The 21,904-nt window shown below is 41.7% G+C and overlaps 1 protein-coding gene across 1 annotated transcript in view; it reads left to right on the top strand.

Moving 5' to 3' along the window:
- The window catches only part of csmd3b (CUB and Sushi multiple domains 3b), a 548,309-nt gene that overhangs the window by 463,731 nt on the left and 62,674 nt on the right, over positions 1-21,904 (top strand). Inside the window, exons 49-55 of the mRNA XM_072674465.1 lie at positions 5,973-6,161; positions 11,366-11,551; positions 13,106-13,300; positions 13,590-13,763; positions 14,607-14,780; positions 19,717-19,890; positions 20,630-20,815. Coding sequence (XP_072530566.1) covers positions 5,973-6,161; positions 11,366-11,551; positions 13,106-13,300; positions 13,590-13,763; positions 14,607-14,780; positions 19,717-19,890; positions 20,630-20,815 — 1,278 coding nt within the window. The remainder of the gene's footprint in view (positions 1-5,972; positions 6,162-11,365; positions 11,552-13,105; positions 13,301-13,589; positions 13,764-14,606; positions 14,781-19,716; positions 19,891-20,629; positions 20,816-21,904) is intronic.

The following is a 21,904-nucleotide window of genomic DNA, read 5'->3' as shown; positions in this document are numbered from 1 at the left end:
AGTTTCAGGGTTAGGGATGAATATGGGACACTCTACAGGTCCTCCCCTTACTGCAGCAACAGTCTGTACTCTTCTGCAAAGCCTTTACACTAGATGTTGGAACATTGCTGCGATTGCATTCAGCCTGGAGAGCATTAGTAAGGTCAGGCACTGATGTTTGATGAACAGTTCTGGACCATGAACTACTCCAGCTCATTGAAACAGTACTGGATGGAGATCCATCATGCTAGAGAATGCAGCTCCACTTCTCCACAGGCCAGTGCTGGGGGCGATATACCCCTCTAGCAGATGCTTGGCTTTGGGAATGGTGACCTTAGGCTCATGTGCAGCTGCTCCAGCAGTGGGTTGAATTAAAAGGGGGTGTCTGAAAACATTTGGATGAATAAAAAAATGTCCTGGCATGGTTTAAAAATGAAAAAGTGTGTGCGTAATATGCGTGTGTGAGAGAGACGCTGCATGCTACATGGCTGGTTAAATCTGTACATGAATGACTCTGTGCCTTTTGTCATTTTTACCCAAGAGAGCAAGAGAAGTGCAGGCACTTAGTTGTAAAATGTCAGAGTGTGGTTCAACTGTGGCCCTGGCGTTCCGGGTTCTATCCACTCTATCTGCTGCACACTCTCCGGGCAGGCATCATACTGACAGAGGGTGACGGGGGCATGGCCCATTGGCCCAGCACAACGCTGTATTAATGTTACTACAGATGCCACTCGAGATGTCAGTCAAAGCCTAGGGACTCAAACACACACACACACTACTCTCTCCCTCCACTCTATACTTTCTATTCCCTTCCTCTCTTTCTCGCTCCCTCTTTCTCTATCCCTCTGTATGTGTGTGTGTGAGTGTGTGTCACAATGACAGGATGAGAGAATGAAAATGTATGCCTGAGGTGAGTGTTCAATCATGTGCATGCATAAAAAAAGAGAGCGAATAAGACATTGTTGACTGTCTGTGTCTGTGTGTGGGCGGAGTGTGTGTGTGCTTGTCCACTCCGAGAATGCTCCCCTGTGGAACAGAGGGCAGAATAAGTGTGGACATGGGGGCTGGAGTACATTCTGGTCATCTGAGATACATGAGATGCCATCTCCCATGGCTCTCCCATCTGCTCTCCCAAAGAGAGGCTATTGTATTATATATTGTATATTGTATATAAAGTATTGATTATATGGTTACAGTGGAACCTGTGATGAGATTTAAGAGTTTATTGTCATGTACACAGCAAAAACATGCAGTTACACTGAACAATGAAATTCTTACTTTGCAGTTCCTCCATTTAAAGGTAAAAAAGGTAAAGGTGCACGTATTTGTCACTGTACAGTGTACACTGTACAGCGAAATGTGTCCTCCGCATTTAACCCATCTGGTAGTGAACACACACTCACACACACACACATGTGTTAGGGGCAGTGAGTACACACACACAGAGCGGTGGGCAGCCAACTCCAGCACCCGGGGAGCAGAGAGGGTAAAGGGCCTTGCTCAAGGGCCCAACAGTGGCAGCTTGCAAAGCCCGGGAATCGAACCCACAACCCTGTTATCGATATCCTGGCTCTGTTATCGATATCCCCGCTGAGCCACCACTGCCCCATTTACCAACATAATCTTATAAATATTTATATATATTATATTATATTATATTATATTATATATAAATAAATATTGATATATATTATATATAATGTATATGTATATATATATATAAATAAATTTAGAAGCAAAGGAAGGCTGGAAATCCATTTTAAAATGGGATTTATAGAAGACATATTTGACACATTTCCACTTAAATCCCCATGCAGAAATGCTCCAGGTTTAAAAAAGCTAATGTCAGCTATTTTGAGCTAATGAGACATGCTAGCATGTTATCCATGCCACACAATTTGAATTATATGTAAGATAATACATAATGTAGAATTATAGTATAAATAGTTTAATGCAGAATTATGTGAGCATTGTATTTTATATTTATGACATCATATGTATGTTTATGTTAATGCCAAGAGAATCTTACAAGTCAGAATCAAAGTTCTCAATAGCCTGAAATCAGATCTGTGACTGTAATTGACCTCTGGATCAATACTTCAGCAAAGTTGGTTGTATCCAGTGGGGATATCTGCAGAAACCAATATAAAAGAGCCGCTGAAACCCCATTAATCAATGAGCAGTCAGATACTGTTTCATGTTTCCAGACTCTTCCAGACTTATGAGGCAACTCTACTCGGGCTTCAACACATAAACTAATCATTAATAGTTAGAAAGGCCTGGTAAAAGTTGCATGCAATTTACGACACATACGTATTCAATCAGCATTAGTAACTTTATAAACGATGTGTATGACTTTCACATGAGCTGGACGGTTTAATGATGGTTCATAACTTTGAGTTGGGAATAGTTAAATCACCTGTAAAGTCACTGGAGCGGAACATAATTCCACAGGCACGCTGTAGCTGGACACAGTGAGCTCCCACAAGCCTGGCTCTGGAACAAAGGCCCTGGCAAGAAGCTTCTGCATCTAAATCCAAAGTTTGGAAAAAAATCTTTTTTTTTTTGCTGCACATGAGGGTCAATCAGTCTTCAATCTTAAAATACCAAGGAAATACTCTGTCCTTTCTCAACTTTCAAAGGCTCAAGTGTTGTTCCTGTGCCAGCAGATCCTCTGTGCTGCGTTTTATTTATTTATTTATTTATTTATTTATTTTCTGCGGTAACCCAGTTTCATTTCTGAGCATTTTCCCAAAATGAAATAATAAAGGCTATTGTGGATATTATGGTCTGTTTGGAGATTGAGCATATCACATAACATGGTGAGGGTGAAGGCAGGAGAAGGCATTAATTCTCCAGTAGAAAGAGTGTCTGGAGATTTGGGTGGAGATAATCATCTCAGATGTTTAAGTATGCAGGGATGTCTTTGAAGTGATACCCCTGCAACCCTCCATCTCTATCTCTATCTCTCTCTCTTTCTCTCTCTCTCTCTCTCTCTCTCTCTCTCTCTCTCCCTCCCTCTCTCTGTGTCTGTCTATCTCGCTCTCATAGAGTCGAACAATTTCATACAACCTTTCTTCAGAATCACAGAAAACCCCAAAACCCTCACTTTTTCCCAGGGAGTGTGATATACTACGTAAACATCGTGAAACTTTCCCAGTGCGCTGTTCACGCCCTAGTACTTACAGCCTGTGTTTTCCTTATTTACTGTGTCTGTGTCACAACCATGAACACATCTTTAATTTGGCTGCCTTTTCAGCACACAGCAGTTTAGCTATACCGTCACGTTGAAGTGATAAGGAGAGCTGGTACTGCAGACAGTCTGGAGCAGAGTTATTAAAGCAGAAAATCTGGAAATCTAGTGAACACTGAGCTATTCCCGGCCCTCTGGAAGCGAAAGCATAACAGCAGCATTCTGAAGGGTCCGGACATCCAAAGGAAGAGCCTGAAATCTGAAAGCATTTCAGTAACACTCCAGTAAAATCGTACAGTTTATTCCTAAGGAGTGCTGTTACTGCTGTTACTACAGACAGTCTGTTGCTATTGAAGCGGAGGAACCGGAAAACTAGTAAACATTGAGCTATTCCCGGCCCTCTGGGAAACAGCACATAACTGCAGCATTCTGCAGGATCCAGATATCCAAAAGAACCTGAAAAATCTCTAAACATTTCAGTACGACTTTACAGTGTATTCTGTACATGAGGCACAATAAAGATTGGCCAGTCAGAGAGGAGGTCATTTACCTACATCCATTTTTAAAGGCACAGTAGTAGCTTGTCGGATTGTAAATGATGCATAGGGGTAGAAAATGGACATGTAAGAGTGTTTTTGGTGCATAAACCCAGACAAGTGTGAGAATTGGACTTCAGTACAAGAAACAAGCGGCATATGGCCAACTGCTTTCTTCTAGGACTGCTGTATCTGCTCAGCGCAATACCAGTAGTACCGCTAGCAGACCAGCTCTGGCTAAGATTAAAGCCTCTCTTCCTGGGTGAACTTCAGTCCAGCTTGATTGTGTGGCGACTTTGACCGGAGGGGGAATCGGTTGGCGGAGAGAGAGAGAGAGAGAGAGAGAGGGACTCATCCTACCATCCTGACAAAAATAGTTCCCTCACCTATATTCTGCCTGAGATACGCTTCATGATCGATTAAGGCATGGGGAGCCGTGTCGGGGCGAGCGCTACAGGCTGCGTCCCAACCCAGATCAAATGCGACGTGACGGCACATGTTAACCATGCTGTTCAAGCACCCTCCACTGTTGTCGATTGTTTTTGCAGATGATGGATGGCTCTTTCGGTCGTTGTGATACAGTCTCAAAAGCAAATGATCTCTTTAACATGTTAATTCAGAGTCTTCATTCAAAGGCCATCAACATTCGCTTCTGTCCCGGCCTCTTTTCACCAGCAAACATGAGATTATGCCCAACTTTTTAAATCTGTTCCTGCTCAAACTTCCAGCTGCTGTGCGTGCCTTGGTTTAATTTGTTTTGTGTGTGTGTGTGTGTGTGTTTGTGCGCATTCATGAGTATGTATGTGTGTGTGTGTGTGTGATTATGTGCATTGCATGACTGCACTCGACTTAACTGAAGTCCTTGCTTTATTCCCACAGATTATATAGTGTGTGAATAATCCAGGATTGCATGTTTTTGCTGTGGGTCTTGCTTCTAATAACAGTAATTGTATTTGAGCTTTTTTTGTTTTTTTAAATTGTTAGTATTTTCATACCAGCACTTCAGCTTTCAGAACATGAAGAACAGAAAACTGGAAAATGGAATTTTACAAAAAATATACAACTATAATTTTTTGTGTCACAGTTTTGTGTGTGTGTGACTGAAGCACTGTCATCATGCCTTCAGTTATGATACTCTTGCCATATTGATGCCTTTGAGGTGCCTCACTCAGTTATACACTGAGAAAAACCTAGTCATTTTCCAAGCTGGTCAAATTCTAAATTCCTTTACCTCACTGTGAGGAAAATATGTAGCATCTCTAGATACCTTTAAAAAGCTGAGCCAGCGTTCATAAAAAGTTTGCTGGTGTGTTTAGACAACAAGAAGAGTGTCCCAATCGGACTTTTACCATCACATGCTTATGATTTTTTAGCAAAACAACCTAACCAGGTTACCTAACCAACCTAACCTAATCAGATCCAATTTATTAAGTATGATTGTATTTGATACAGTAGTGGAAATCAGACATTTGAAACAACACATCAAGTTGTTGTTTGTTTTTTTACATTTAAAAGTAACCTGATTTTTTCACTATGGCCAATAAATAAGCTTGTACACTCTTAAAATATAGCTGCCATAGAAAAGGCCATGGAAGAACCACGGTTCGTTCTGTAGAATAAAATTGGCATTTGATGTTTTTAGACTGCAGAATTGTTCACAGCTCTGCTCTTATAATGATGGATTCCATTGACCTCTGTCCTTTGTTGTAAACTAAACAAATCCCAAGTAAGAAAACCCTTACTTGTCTTTTTTAGAGCAGTAGGTGAATAAGACGCCATGTTTGTAAGAGAGATGCGAGTGTGAAGGATATTTACGTTAAGTGAAGGTTCTTTAAGCCTTTAAATGGTTCTGGATCCTCACACATATTCACTCTATTACAAGCATGAAACCACATTTATTATGGAACCAACAGTGGTTTAAAGCCTTCTCACCTTTTTGTAGCAACATTATTTTTAAGAGTGTACTTTATTATAGTTCATTATAATCAATGAAACTATTCCAAAGGAATCAGGTCATTAGCACCACACTAAATCAGTGCATTTTCCCACTCTTCCTTTTACCACATTTACAAATCGTTGCACTTTGATAAAACCCACAGAGTTGTAGCAGCTTCCCAGTGAAGCAGCAGAGCGACTGGAACAGAGCAGAAGGCATGCTGAGATGGCCCAGGGCACAGATCTCTGTTCTAAGTGGTGATTAAGGAGCTGATGGGGTTGCTTTTCTGTCTGTCTGTGTGCGTGTGTGTGTGTGTGTCTGTGTGTAGCTTTGTACTGCAGCACTCCGGACTCACCTCTGCACGGTTCCATCAGTAGCCAGACTGGTGGTCATCTCAACAGTTTGGTGCGCTGGGCCTGTGACCGCGGCTACCGCCTCATCGGCAAGAGCACGGCTGTCTGCAGGAAGACACCTTATGGCTACTACGACTGGGACGCACCAGTACCGGCCTGCCAGGGTAAGAGCTGAAGAAGCTTATGGGGGGATCAGTGAGAAGGTCTTGTCTGGAGAGTTAGCTTAATGAGAAAACCTTGTATCTCCAAAAGGATGATATTACATCATAAGGAAAAAATATTATGTCAGTATGAATCACTGTAAAATCATTGTCCAAGTTCTTGTCACAAATGTTATAATGGCAAAAGTATTGGGACACCTTCTATTTCATTATTTCATCCGAAATCATGGGTATTAAAGAAAGTATCCTGCTTTTGCTGGAGTAACTGTCTCTACTGTCTAAGGAAGGCTTTCTGCTAGATTTTGTAGCATTACTGTGAGGATGTGATTGCATTCAGGGACAAGAACGTTCAGGAAATTGATGAAGATTATCACTATCCGACCTCATCCCCAACTCCTCAACTCATCCTAAAAGTAATGGATAGAGCATTAACATCATTCCAGAGAGCACAGTTCTTCCACTGCTTCACAGCTCAATGCTGGAGGGCTTTATACCCTTCTAGCCCAGACTTGGCATTAGGCATGATGCCAACAGGTTCATATTTATCTGCTACAGTTCTTTTCGATTGGCAATTCCTCGCTACAAGGACTAGACAAGCTGTGTGTGTGTGTGCACTTCTCTGTCAGCAATGAGTGCAACGTAAAGTAGTTGAATGCATTCATTAGAAGGGGTGATTCATTATATCTTCCCTTTTTCATGAGAAATAATTCTTATAAAAACATATACTTTTGTTATTGTCTGCAAATAACCGCAGGTTCTAATGTTTAATGACATTTACATTTATGGCATTTAGCTGACGCTCTTATCCAGAGCGACTTAGAAGGTTACTCATATTACAGAGGAGGGCCAGTGTAGTGTTAGGAGTCTTGCCCAAGGACTCTTGGTGTAGCACAGCATAGTAACCCAGACCGGGAATTAAACCCCAGTCTTCCACATGGTGTGGTAGCTCAGTGGCAGGCAGTGGTGTTATCTGTTGCGCCACATCAACCACTAATGATGCTCCTTGTAGCTAGCAGTGCGGCTCCTAGTGCTGCATTACTTTTTTATGCCATTCTACAAAGATTTAAAATGACATAAAAAAACATGGCTAATACGTCCTCAAATTTTCACACTTATCTTTTAAATGAGCTTGTAGAAACATTTTTAAGTTGTTCCAGCGTCTTTTGGTGTAATCGTGCCTGAACTTTTAAAAAGCATCTTACATATACATATATATGCAGTGAAGATAGCGCTACAGCTGTAGCCCTAAATAGTGTCATGCTATGGCCTAATTTCTGTAATCTATAAAGCCAGTTCTGCACTACAGGATTCTTTAATGGCACTACTTATTAATTCAGTGCCGGCCCATACACAGCAATTCCGCAAGTCGCCACTTTTCCAGGAGCTTAATCCCCAGCCTCTCTAACAAGCTTTTACGGTCAGTGATAGAGATGCAGTAATTACTCACGCTTCTCTCTTCCTGATACTGCTTATTCATGATCTGTTTGATTTGTCACATTAATGACTAATCTGTAGAGATCCCCTTCTCCATCTGTGTCATTTATACTGCACCACCTATCCACTCTGATCCACCGCTCTGAGCACGAGGAGACCAGTCTGAGTAAATAGTTTCTGAGCCAGTGCGCCCGTGGCCTCCTCCCTCCACACTAATGTGACAGCACCGGTCCTCCCCCCTCTGAGGCCACAGGCTTATGCGCCACTAACAGCCAGTGACACTTAAATGACTCTGTAAACTTCCAAAGTGTTCAAGGCTCTTTGGCTTTGCCCGTTATCCAAAAGCCTCGCCTCACTTTATTGTCAAAGCTTTCTGGTCTACAAGAGCAAGCATTTTGTCCGGTTTATGTTCTTTCATGCTGCCATAATGTTTCTGTATTTCTAAAAGCAGTGGAGATACCAGGGAGGAGTACTTAAGGGATATGCTTGACTTGGCTTTGTGATCTGGCTTTTCTAGCTTTCCAATCATAGCATTTATACTTACAGCATGATTCATATTCAGAGAATGAGTCTAGTACTCAACATGTACATCATCTGGTATCACTCCTAAAAAATGACCATGCTACTTAAAAAACTGCTTAACTCTCTATGTGTTACCCGCAACTGCAAAGGTGGTTTTATGGGAAATGTAGTTCACTAGCTACAGCTATTGGAGTTACCGTTGTGACAGCAACAAATTTTCTGATGAACATCGAAAGCTCAGAGAAAACATGCTGCACATCTAAACGCACATTCACAGAGATCCTGACTAGCATATTAGCTAGCCAAAACCAGCTGTCCAACAAAGTGAAGGATAGGCAGCTTTTGGCTAGTATAAGGGATAAAGAAAAAGAATCGCTTTAACGATTGATTAGTGTGATGAACACTTTTAATTTCACTGTAATCAACACATCTGTCTCCAAATGTGGTCATCATAGAGCTCGGTCACAATACCCCTTTTTTGTGAGTAAAAACATATAAACATGAATAAGTAAACATGAGGGATGCCTGGTTACTAGCTACGAAATGCTATTAATAAAACTGAATAAATAACTTTATATATATATATATATTTTTTTTTATTTAGGTAATTTGTGAATTTAAAAACAATTCTATCCAGCATCTGGATGTTTTGCTCTGTCGCAGCCAGAAACAACCCTAAAAACCCTAAAGCAATGCAGTACTAGCAAAATAAGTCCTAATTCTGTGTCCTAATACTTTGTGTAGAATTTCACAATTGTTATAATAGTAAGTTTTACCGTTTTTTTACAAACTGTTGTTAAAAATTCTTGCTGAACAATCCCAAAATTACTAAAGCTAAATCTTCTGTAGCAGGATGCTTTGAAGCCGTGCATGCAGTTAAGAGTTTATACAGTTCCCAAATGAGCAAGATGCTCTCTGTGAAATTAAAAAGGAATTATATTACATGCTTTCCAAATGCACTCCTCAAATAGAACTCTAGATGAAAAATGAACTTTATTGAAATGAATTTCGACTCATTCTGTCAAATATATTTTGAATAATGTCAAAATAATAATATACATTCATGAGTAATGAGTCAAAACCTGTTCTTTTACTTGCTAATTTGTGAACCTGGCAGTTATTCTATACACTGTAAAGATTTCAGGATGAATAGGCCAATAGAAATGCTCCAAAAGGACTTCTGTAAAATCTTTTTGCACAGATTTCCACTGAACGTTTTACTTTTTCTTTTTTAGATACAGGTTTTTTGCATATGTAGTGAATAACATAAATTTGCCATAAATAAAACCCACAATTGCTAAGTGAATTGGTGCCTATTTTAGTAAATCTGCCCTGATATAATGCTTGCAAAAGTGTCTCCTGTTATGATAAATGCCACTGTGCAGAAATGCAAACAGAGGGACTGGCAGGAAACCAGTCAGAATGTAACTGACAAAATCCCAGCAGTGGTGGCCAGCTGAGTGTGTCAGTTGGTCTGTATACATCTGTGGACATAGTATCTCAAGCGTAGACTCCAGGACTTCCGTTTGCAGTAACATGGCATATTAAACAGACTGTTTAGTCATTCTCATTTTTCTTTGCAAAAACAACAAATCAGTCTCCGTCTCAACTGAGAAAAATACCACCTTAGGAATAACAATGTCTTACCTGCACATTTTCTTCTTGATGAATTCACCAGCACTCAAACCTGCCTTCTGTTTAAACCACCTCTGAGACAACAGATTGTCAATATGTGCTTTTAACAAAAGTTTGGAAAAGGCAAACTGTCAAATCAGGCAAAACCTCCTCATCATACCAAGGAAAGTTTGTTTTATGAATATGAATCTTAGTGTTGCAAAATATATTCCAGACTACTAAAAATATGTCTCTAATAACTATATAATTACACATTAACAATACAGGCAATAACACTGAAACTACTGATGATGTATTCACTGTTACAGGTGCATTACGGTAGTACAGCTTGTATAATTACTCAACTGTAATTCTCACTTATGTGTTTATAAACATGTAATAAGAGAAGGGTAAATGTATTTATATGAACTGCTGCTGCTTGTCCTCCTACTGCATGAGCCAAAACTAAAGTTAATACACATGTATTTTCATAAGCTATACTAATGAATACATCACTGCTAATTACATTGTTATTACATGGATTGTTAATGTGTTATAATGCAGTTATTAGAGGCATTTCATTTCCTATAAAGTGGGACCTTGTGGGATTGTGTCTCCTATGTAAATGATAAGAAACTGTAAAAATACAGTACTTTTAAAATTTCAAAAGAAGGCAGACCTTTGACTGGCAGTGTATGTTTCAGTGGCAGTTATATAACAGGAGAAGGGGGTAGCAAGCAAGATAAGAATTTCCATTTGCCGGTAGGCTGGACAAGGCCATGACAGTGGCACGGTGAAAGAAACCAATCGAAGCATGACTTTGTGAAGTCCTTTAAGACTTTTCCATGCCTTTTTGTGTAGGATTTCTCAGTTGTTCTTTTATACATGGTCCTGACCTTTTACAGACAGTACTGTACATCTGCACGTATTTTAAAGCTAATAAAACATTACACTATTATTATATTTTTGCCATTTTAAAGCAACCAAAAAAATCTCTGGTGTGTAGCTCAGGTATAAGTGGCACAAGAGCCAGCTGCTTGGGTCACTTCAGTATCACTTCAAGTCAGTAACTAAATATTTTACCCTTGTAGGTCTCACGATATAGTAGTTACAATTGGTTGCTGCACTACTTAAAGGTACGGAAATCATTTATTTAGTATTTGAAGTTGTTCTTTTACTCACACATAGCTTGTCTAGTACCTGCAGAGAAGTACTGCTCATAGAATAGGATGCTCTGGAGTCAACATGCCTAATGCCAGGTGTGGGCTAAGGGGTACAAACCTCCCCAGCATTGAGCTGTGGAGCAGTGAAACTGTGTTCTCTGGAATTATGGTTGGTGCTCCATCCAATGTTTTTGGAATGAGTTGGGGAGGTGATCATCCAACAACGTGACCTCCCTGATGCTGTTGTTGCTCAGTGCAATCAAATCCTCACAGCAATGCTCTAAAATCTAGGACAGTAGAGACAGTTACTCCAACAAAAGCAGGATAAACTCTTTTAAAATGTCGTTGATTTCGGAACAAACAATGAATGAGCAGGTGTCCAGATACTTTTGTCCATATAGTGTACTTTTGGTATTAGCAGGAACACTTTCAACTTCTAAGAGTTCTAAAGTCATCTTTCCTCCCTCTACCTAGCCGTGTCCTGTGGGGTGCCCAAGGCTCCAGTCAATGGTGGTGTGCTAGCGGTGGACTACTCAGTGGGAACACGTGTGACCTATTTCTGCAATGACGGCTACCGGCTGTCCTCCAAGGAGCTGACCAGCGCCGTGTGTCAGCCTGACGGGACCTGGAGCAACCACAACAAGATTCCCCGCTGCTCAGGTACAAGAAAGTTTCCTCGCCCAAACACACTGACCCAGGAGCCCATTTACTGCCCATTTAAAAGCTCCTGCCACACACAGTAGACCCAGAGCTAGAACTTTGCCTCTCGTTTATTTATGAGCAGATTACGTTCTCAATGCCAAGCCGTTAAGTTATTACCCATTAAGGTTTGGGCACAAACGCCTTGGCCACGTTACAAAGCGGTACAAAATGAGGTCACTGCTTTTTGAAGTGCAGGAAATTGCGTTTGAATGTTTTATAGTTTAGAACTCAATTATGGATAGCAGTGGGGGCTGATTATATTGGCATGTTCAGTTCGGTGCCAAGCGATGAACTATTTGTTCATGGCAGTCTCTGACACAGCCAATATTCCCATGACAAGAAGTGGTTTAGTAAGGATTTGTATTGACTTGCTTTGTTGTTGACTCATTTTTTTATTAAAAGCTGAAGACTTTATTTATTAATTTAAGACATAATCCTTAATTATAGCCCTGTATATTGGTACTGGTATTAGAGCCTTTTGTACTCTCCATATCTACACTCTGCTTTAAATGCTGCACCTCATTTACTTTAATGCTCGTTTTATTCACTAGACACTTTAGAGAGCTACCCAGTCCCCACCGTACATAAATGTATCTGTACTGCATATTGTTGCTGTCCTGCATAAAAAAACCTTGTAACATTTTTGCTGCTTTTCACTTGTTGCCATAATTTGAATCTGGCAGTTCTTCTTTACATTGTGTCTGTACAAGTGCACGATGAATGGGCCAATAGAAATGCTCCACAATGAGTGAAAAAATCATTTTACATTGACTTCTATTAAGAGTTTTTGTGTGACAGTGATGACCTATTTGATATAGAAAAGGACACCATTTATACTAATCATTTTAAGTGCAGTTAATAATTATTTTATGTGTTATTTTATATGAACTTTAAGTTTGTAAGTTTTGTAGGTCTGGAAGTGTGTCACTTTACAAGTGGCTTGGTTAATTTTATTAATTAAACCCTAATTATACCCTATTTTACACTTTATGTGTAAAATACTGCATATATCGGAGTGTACTGTCAGAGTATAATGTACTGCATATATCGGAGAATACATGCATGTTGTGTGTCATGCTGCCTTACCTAATCTAATCCAATCTAGTCTAATCCTATTTGATCAGAAATTATAATAATCATTTTACAGATAAAATAGCTTATTTGTGTGTCAACACTATATGTTTATTTCCTTTGTTGTACCAAAGCAAAATAAACTCTAAATCATAGTGCCGAATGTTATTAAAAAGGTCTAATGCGCTACCACTATGGCCCGGGGGGTTTGAATCCTGAGCCATGCTGCTTTGTCATCGGCAGCCAGAGTCTGGGAGAGCACAGTTGGCCTTGCTCTCACCCCTGATCACTCTTAAGTGATGTTGGCTGGCACAGGCGTCTGTTAGCGTGGTTGTGTGTTTTGAAAGCTTACTGTGAGCTACATTTTGCTCATTTTGGTGTGTATATGTTTGTTTGTGCGTGTGCGTGTGTGCGTGTGTGTGTGTGTTTGTGGGCACACAGTTGTTGTATGTCCCAGCATTGGATCTTTTTCACTGGAGCATGGGCGGTGGCGAATCGTCAATGGTTCACATTATGAGTACAGGACCAAAATCATCTTTACCTGTGACCCCGGCTATTACCGCCTGGGCCCCGCCCACATCCAGTGCATGGCCAATGGAGCATGGAGCTGGAGGAACGAGAGACCCCATTGTCAGAGTAAGAGACCCTTACAACCCTATACCTTAGCATTTTTAAATGAGATACACCCAGTCATTACACCTAGTCATACGCTGATCTGCTAAGGTATAGCCTCAGCTTTCAGCTTTGTATCCAGAGAATATCATGATGATTTGTATTCGTAGGACTTGGGTAGGATATAGAAAGTAACATATCCTAGATTCACAGTCTCTACCCGGTGAAGCTTTATCAATACAGGCCCAATTTAAGCATGTAACTCTTTTTTTACTTCTCTTCTACTCCTTCTGTACTTTCCTTTCCTTGTTAGTTATCTCCTGTGGGGAGCTCCCCACCCCTGGCAGTGGAAAGAAGATTGGGACCCAAACCACCTTTGGGGCCACAGCCATCTTTACATGTGACATAGGCTACATGCTGGTGGGCTCCACAGTGAGGGAGTGCTTGTCCTCTGGCCTGTGGAGCGGAACGGAGACACGGTGCCTAGGTAGTCCAACTTTATTCCACATGACTTTCTTTTGGATAGCTAATGTTTTTGTTTGTGGACATGGCACTTTTGTTTTTACAGTAGGTTACAGTTTTGCTCATCTGACATTCAACGAACATTCAACTAAATGTCTCTTAAATGCAACTGAACTCTATGTGTTTATTTGGTGAGGATCTTTTTAACATGTAATCTGAACTAAAACATTTCAGCCTGTTACCACTAAAAAATGTAAGCTTTTTTTCAGCAAATCAGTAAATCTGACTGTGAATCCGCTGTGTCTGCTGAAAGGGTTAGGGCATTGCAAACCAACAAGATACGTAATTCATATAAATATATTTTTAAACATTATAAAAAAAGTAGTTGTCCCTAAACTTTTGAAGGGCAGTGTGTAAGGTTCATGAAGTTTTATTGGCTTGTGTGACCCGGCTCAGTGCCGGGTCAGTTATGATGATCTAATCTATTAAAAGGGTCAAACATCACTAGCTACTCTCACCTTAAAAGCCTTTCCTCTTTGAAAGAAGCCACACAAACCCTCCCTGGCTATTGGAAATACTTAGGGAGAAGGGTTCTTCCAAGAAGCAAGACCTTTTCCCCAGAAGTTCTATTTTTACCTAAGCTTTCTATAAAGGGTCATCCAGAGCAGCATCTGAGAATGTTTCTAACCGAGTGTGTAATCTCTCTCAGTGTAGCTGATGTTTAAATAAAAAAACAGACGGCCCCAAAAAGTAGTATATAATGTTAATATTGCAGTGCCATCTCTTCAGATGCGCCTGTTTAATTTAACTGCGGCTCAGGCCTCCTTCTCTAAATGGCTCTTTCCAACCATCCTGTCTCTCCCTCCAGGGGGCCACTGCGGGCTGCCCGAGCAGATTGTGAACGGTCAGGTGATCGGGGAGAATTTTGGCTACAGGGACACGGTGGTGTACCAGTGCGCCCCAGGCTTCCGCCTCATTGGCTCCTCCGTGCGCATCTGCCAGCAGGATCACAACTGGTCTGGACAGCTGCCCATCTGCGTCCGTGAGTCTGTGCTCGCTTATGTCTCTCTGTCTCTCTCTCTTTCATTGTGCAGCAGCACTGTGGAGGTAGTCCTGCTAACTCTGGAGCTTTGGTGTGTTGGAGCAGTATCAGGTTGGAACTGCAAGTGCTACAAAAGCCAGTGGTAGGATCTTCCAAAAAAGGCATCAAAGCTCTGAATATAAATGATTAGTGAGGGGCAATTTGCTGTTGAAAACATCCCAAAAAAGAGAACACCTCCACTATCCAAGCCTGAGAACTGTCATCTTAGGGAATTTCAGTCGGATGCGGTTAGCGTAAAGCGCGGCACGTTGTACCGTAGCTGTGCCACCCTTCCTCAGAAGTTTGTTGAGGGAGTTAAAGTTATTAAAGTGTTGTGTAACCGGTAGGATACAGCCCCAGTCACGTGTGCTTGTGTGAGCCATTGCCACCGCTGCTGCTGCAGATGATGAAGAGCTGTCACTATGCTGCACTGGGCCCGAGCAGCAAATGCGCACAAAGAATCCTGTGCCACGTCTCCATGTCATCGCTGACTGAGGTGAAGCACTTTCAGCAGAGCACTCTCCCACCTCTCAAAGGGCACCGACATTTGAAGAATCCACTGAGAACAGAAAGAGTCTTCTCTGTCTCAAGAAGCTTTTTTAATTAACGATTCATTGTCAGGTTCAGAACCAGAGTGTCAAAATGAGCCCACACTCGTATCGCCTAGAATTTATCCCTACAACCTCACCCAGCTAATCCTGCACTGGGTGTTTATGTGCTTCAGGAATTTTGAGATGGAAATGAGCGGATTGGGGAGTTGCCTCGGTATTAAAGCTAAGGCTGAGGAGTTATAATGAATGAATACATTTTGTCATACTTGAGTATTCCAGAACCCAGTGTAAAAATCAGCAGACATGAGGCAATAAACAAATATTGCCTATGCACCTTTAGTTACAGAGCCGTGAAAAAATATTTGCTCCTGATTGCCACTGGTTTTGCTTACTTGTTGCATAAAATGCCAGTCCTAATCCCAGTTTTGGAATTGTGGAATGCCGTGTTCGCTTTACGGCAGATGTATTGAGAACCCAGTCTTCCATTTCTTACATTTTGTCAGTCCGCAGAGCATTATTCCAAAAAGTTTAAGGTAATCAAGGTGTGTTTTTTGGGCAAATTTGAGATGAGCTTTGAGATGTTCAGTGAGTTTCACCTTACAGCTTTCCCATCGATGCCCTTTTTCCCAGTTTCTTTCTAATAGTGGAATGATGAACACTTATCTTATCCAAGGCGAGTGAGGCCTGCAGTTCCTTAGATGTTCACCTGGGTTCTTTTGTGACTTCCTGGATAAGCTGTCACTGCGCTCCTGAGAAATTTTGTTAGGCCGTCCGCTTCATGGAGGGAGTCCTGCTAACTCTGGAGCTGTGATGTGTTGGAGCAGTATGATGTTGGAACTGAAAGTGCTGCAAGAGCCAGTGCAAGCATCTTCCAAAAAGGCATCAAAACTCTAAATATAAATGATAAATAATGGAGAAGTTGCTGTTGAAAACACCACCTCAACTATCCAACTATCCTCTTAGACAATTTTAGTTGGCCTACTTTTGATTTATTTGTCCGCAGAGCATTATTCTAAAATGCTTGGGGGTCATCAAGGTTAAATGTGAGAGAGCTTTGAGATGTTGCTTTTTTTCGACAGTGTTTTTTACCCTGCAGCTTTTGCTGTTGTATCCCAGTCTCTTTCTAACAGTGGAATCATGACTAATCGGAGGTCTGCAGTTCCTTAGATGTACGTTGGGTTCTTTAGTGACATCCTGGAGAAAATGTTGCTGCACTCTGGTAGGAGTTTTATTAGGCTGGTCACTTCATGTAAGATTGACCACTCTCCCAAGGCATTTCCACTGGGAGATGATTGCTCTCACTGTGCTTCACTGGAGTCCCAACCTGATCCAGACTGATCCACTTCAATACCTTTACTTCTCATCTCTTCTAGAACTTCTTTAGATTGCTTTATAAAGGCCATTTATAAATAAATCTCCTGTGTTCACTGAGGTTGACTTTGTCTTATATTATATTTTGTTTGAAGATCTGAAACGAATGCAAAAAAGAAAAGTAAAGAGGGACAAATACTTTTCAAGGAACTGTACTAGATCACCCTGAGCCTTCCCTCTGCTTCTTCAAAGCTTAAAACAAGCACAGTTTGTTCTGTTCTCTGTTCTGTAACAAACAGAACAGAAGCTAAGGGGCCTTCTCCTTCTTCTGTTGAGATGTGGCGGAGATTTAGAAGCATTTAGCACCCACTTTGCGAAGACAGCTTTTAAACACAAATTAGTGCAAGTGATGCAGCCACTGAGCCGTTCCAGATGGGTTTTCCCTCTTCAAACTGGGAAGGGACAGATGAAAAAGATCCAGCGCTGACTAACACCAAGCAAGGGTTGCCTGGTCTGACATTGCAGCCAGTCTGATGCTGCTGATGTTTCTGGGTTTAGCTCATTTAACTCGCGCATTAACGCTTGCATAATTTCTGTGGGCTTACCTGTTTCTTTTAGCAAACCTGGCACAACAAGCAGTAATCATTATCATGGGAAGGGGAGAGAAAGCGAGAGCAAGAGAGGAATAGAATGAGAGAGAGAGAGAATATGAACGAGTGGTGGAGAGGATGAGTTTTCAGCTATTTTAGCATGCAGTGATTTGGTTTGAAATTTTGGGCTATGGAAGGTGCTCAAATGAAGGGGAAATTGCCTTCGTGCAAAGAGAAACAAATTACATCTGTAATTATGCAAATGAACTGTGCTTGTTTATGAGAGCAGGAGAGAAGCGTGATGAGGAACAAAATGTGCTTGAGCCTGCCAGAAGAATCAGAAACCCTCTTCTGAATGTGTCGAAGGATGGAAGAGAAGACTCCATTCTTATACAGCAAGAGTCCCTCTTCAGCCACATGGGCAAAATTAAGAGGCTTACTAATAATGATAAACTTGTCTGGCATTTACGAATGATACCTGGAATTACAAGAAAGAAAAAGTGAGCATAGCTTAAGCGCCGCCGTCCCCAATAGTCACAAAGATAACAAGGTCTTTGGAAATAAATCTATTTGGTTCGAAGCGAATGGAATGTATCTGGGATTAATATTGGATGTACACGAGCATGAGGCTAATTAGACTGTCAAGCCAACCTCGACATCAGAATGACATCTTGCCTGTGGGCATGGCTCTGCAGCTAACCAGTAGTGTGTATGAAGGTACAGAGCCATTTACAGTGCACACACCCGCCAGCGCCGTACAGTTAACCACCCATTCAGCTTCGCTCAGCAGACGCCTGCAGTTCAGCACAAATAAAAATGGTTGGGCCCATTGGCAAGAAAATAGAGGTTGTATATTAGACTGGATGAAGGCATACTGGCCCGTAAGCGTTTCATGTATATCCACTGTGTACATATTGTATTAGAGTCATTATGCTCAGCAGAAAGGGCTGTATATTCACACGGCTTTTAGTGTTGCTTGCAGTAAATTAGTCCACACAGGTTTTAGGCTTTATATTAGACATTTACTCCGAGCAGTAAGACATAATTTGCTGAATAAGAATGGGGTTTTACAACAGTTAAGGCATTAATCAGATGGGTTTACTCATAAGTGTATTTATTGTCATTTGGTTTAGAACTAGTTTCTAGATGTCACCAAACATTCCCTGGAGATCTAATTTCATGCAGAATTTACATGTAGCGCACACCTAGCTAACATGGTAATAACCTCATACCAATGACTGTAAAAAACTTGAATGCCGTGGTTCCCTTTTGTTCTATTGAAATTAAGCTAAAATTGTCCGCCATGTTGTCAAATTTGCAACCAGAGTCACTAACAGAGTTCTAGCGCACTAGAAACCAGAGGCGGAGCCAGACTAGCCTGCTCATTTGGTAGACCCGTCCCCTTCTCCTAGACCTAGCGTGTCTCAGACCACCTTTACTCTCAGTTTGTCCAGTAAGTAGAATGCTTCAACTGTAAAGGGCAGCCCATGTAAGCTCCACTTCAACATAGCTACTCCATGTAATGACCAGAAAGAGCACAGAAAGTTCCAGCCAAGGCAGACAATCATTTAATTACTAAGTGTAGCCCCGCCTCCTTATGATAAAGCAGAATAAGGGATTAAAACTGATTTCAGGGAGAAATAAAACAATGGGCCAATATTATTCCAGGGAAACCTAACTGTTGGAATTAGAGATGTTTAGAGAAGGACAATGGGATGAAACATGGGCTGTTTTGTCATTGAAACATGTGGTGATGGATGGCACTACACATCAAACTACAACCAGCCCGCAGAAGCGCTAGACCTGTGGTTACTTCACTTTTAAGAAACACTGCACTGTCCATGTTTTCTGCAGTCATTGCCTCATATGAGTAAATGGTAGATTATGGTGAAATATGGAATATGGTGGGTGACTGTTCTTGATTAACAGTGATCTAGACCAAAAAAATTACCAGTTAGAATTTTGCAAATAAATAATGCTAACTAGTGACCATTAGTGTTCACTAATTGTTTGCATTTTTGGGCCTAGGATACATTTAGCCTCTTAAACTCTCTTAAGTTATTCCAGCATTCCTTACTGATATAACCAGGTTTCTCACTTCTCTCCATTCTTTCTTTCACTTTCTCTCTCTCATGCTCAGTGGGCTTTCCATCGATTCTCAAGTCAGTCGATTTGCGGCAGTCGTAACATTTTTAGCCATCTTCCTTTTAGATTCAAACTGGATCTAGACTTGCAAATCCAAGCAAAGCGATTTCGCAATTCAGATTGATTTTTCTTTACACTCCCAGTAATTACTGAATAATTATCCTGAGCCTATAATAAAAGAGTTTAAACGGCTAAAAGTTTAGGTTCAGGTTCCTGTAGCTTCAGGTTCACTATAGCTAGAACAAGGCTCTATACAACTGGTAAATACTTTCATTTTAAAACAATCACCCTCTTCTGCAGCCATCAGCTGTGGGCACCCTGGCAGCCCCATCTACGGACGCACCATAGGCAACGGCTTCAACCTGAATGACGTGGTGAGCTTCTCCTGCAACACGGGCTATGTGATGGAGGGCCCGGTGCGGGCCCAGTGCCAGGCCAACCGCCAGTGGAGCCAGCCACCACCAACGTGTAAAGGTGGGGAAAAAAGTTAAGTCTTTTATTCACACGGAGCTTTGGCTGATCCGCCGCCTGCCAAAAAACCACTGCAGTGCACTATGGGTAAGAAGGGGCAGCCGCTGTTGCTGTGGCACCGTGCCAATGGCTGCACTCTGTGGGGTGAAAAGGGGAGGGAGAGGGTGGACATTGCTGCATTACAGAGTTTGGTAAGGTTGGCGTTATCTGACCTGTTGATGTGTTTATTAACTGAAATATGCTGAACATTCTGCTAGAAGAATTGACGGGCATGTGCCATGGTGTTTGAGTTTGCATGAGGGTGCACTAACAGTTGCATGGGGTTGAACTGATGCTGGGGCGAGAAGCACATTGCAAAACCGTCGCTTCATTAATTATTATTATTATGGGTCAGTTTGAACACATGCTCTGTCTGATGCTGGTTCCTGTATCCAAACAGTAACAGCTAATGTGACTTTGTACTTTTTAAAGCCATATGTGCAATAATATCAGTGTCCCAGGAGACCGTTTCAATTACCATAATGAAGCAGATCAGTGTCTACCTTAAAAAGCTACCACTGTAGATGATGTGATTACTAATGCTCTCAACTGTACAACTGTTAATGATGCTTGAGGTGAGATGGCAAGGGGAGTTTTATCTAGAGTGAAGTGTCTTGCTCAATGCTTCTGCCAAATAACACATGCACCTCTTGCTCCATCTTTCCCTCCTTCCCTGTCTCCCGCCCTTCTTCCCTGTGTTCAGTGGTCAATTGCTCTGATCCTGGGATCCCCGCCAACTCTATCAGGCAGAGCAAGATCGAGCACGGCAATTTCACCTTCGGCACAGTGGTCTTTTATGACTGTAACCCAGGCTACTACCTGTTCGGCTCCCCTGTCCTCACCTGCCAGCCCACCGGCCAATGGGATAAGCCTCTGCCCGAATGCATCGGTAAGTCGCTGACGCGTACAGCCCTTCCAGTCGAGCGGCCGAAACTTGGCAGCAGCGCTGCGCAGTTAATTAGCATCATTCCCATAATGGAGGCGGAAACAGTTGAGTGACCCTCTCCCGCTGCTTTAGATCAGTGCATTAATTGAGGGACAGGTGGAACACAGACTTTTTGCAGGCAGACTAATTAGCGATGCCAGCTTCATGGCTGATCTCTGTCTTATTGGGTGCACATCCTGTGAAACGCCAAAACATCCTCCACAGCTCTTCAGCTCAATGAGGCACCAGCTGCTTCAGCTCACATTTTACCTTCACAGGACCATCCTGCATATCACGGCTGTTTTTTTTTCTCCAACCACACACTCGTAAAAGGTGCTGGGCTCAGAGTAACTCAGTGGTCTAATACGCTGCCACTGTGGCCCAGGGGTCACAAGTTTGAATCCTGAGCTACGGCACTTTGCCATCAGCAGCCAAGAGTTTGAGAAACCACAATTGTCTGTGCTCTCTCCCCTCATCACTCCTAAGCAATGTTGGATAGTGTATTCCTACCAAATGTGTAAGCCAAGTGTGAATTCAGTTGTGAGAATAAACAAATAATAAATACGGGGTGTCAGAAACAAAAAACTTTACATAAAACCTAGGAAGAACGTCCAGAAAACTTGACAGATTGAACATTGCAAGAACCAAAAGTTGGATCATTTAGAAAATGTTCTGTCAACTAATAAATGTTAGCTAGGATAAAAAAACATGTGTGTAATAGAGGTGTATGGGTGTGAAAAACCTTTAAATTAATACTGGAAAGAACCTTTTTTACATCAACTTAAGGTTCTTTAAACCTCTTTAGCACTGCGCTGTTACATAAATAGTTTTTGGGGGGCTCTGTGTGGTCCAGCGGACTAATCCAGAGACATGCTGCTTGCCAGTCTGAGAGAGCACATTTGGCCTTGCTCTCTCACTGGTGGGTTGATGACACTCCCTCCCGCATCACTCCTACTGTGTTGTTGGTCAGAACAAGCATCTGTCAGCTGTTGTATCGGAGCTGGGGAGCCACGCTTTCCTCTGAGGTCACTGGCTGCTTAGCGATGTCGTATC

This window comes from Salminus brasiliensis, chromosome 3 (genome assembly GCF_030463535.1).
Source record: "Salminus brasiliensis chromosome 3, fSalBra1.hap2, whole genome shotgun sequence".
NCBI classification, from domain to species: domain Eukaryota; kingdom Metazoa; phylum Chordata; class Actinopteri; order Characiformes; family Bryconidae; genus Salminus; species Salminus brasiliensis.
This window is presented reverse-complemented; position numbering and strand designations above follow the sequence as displayed.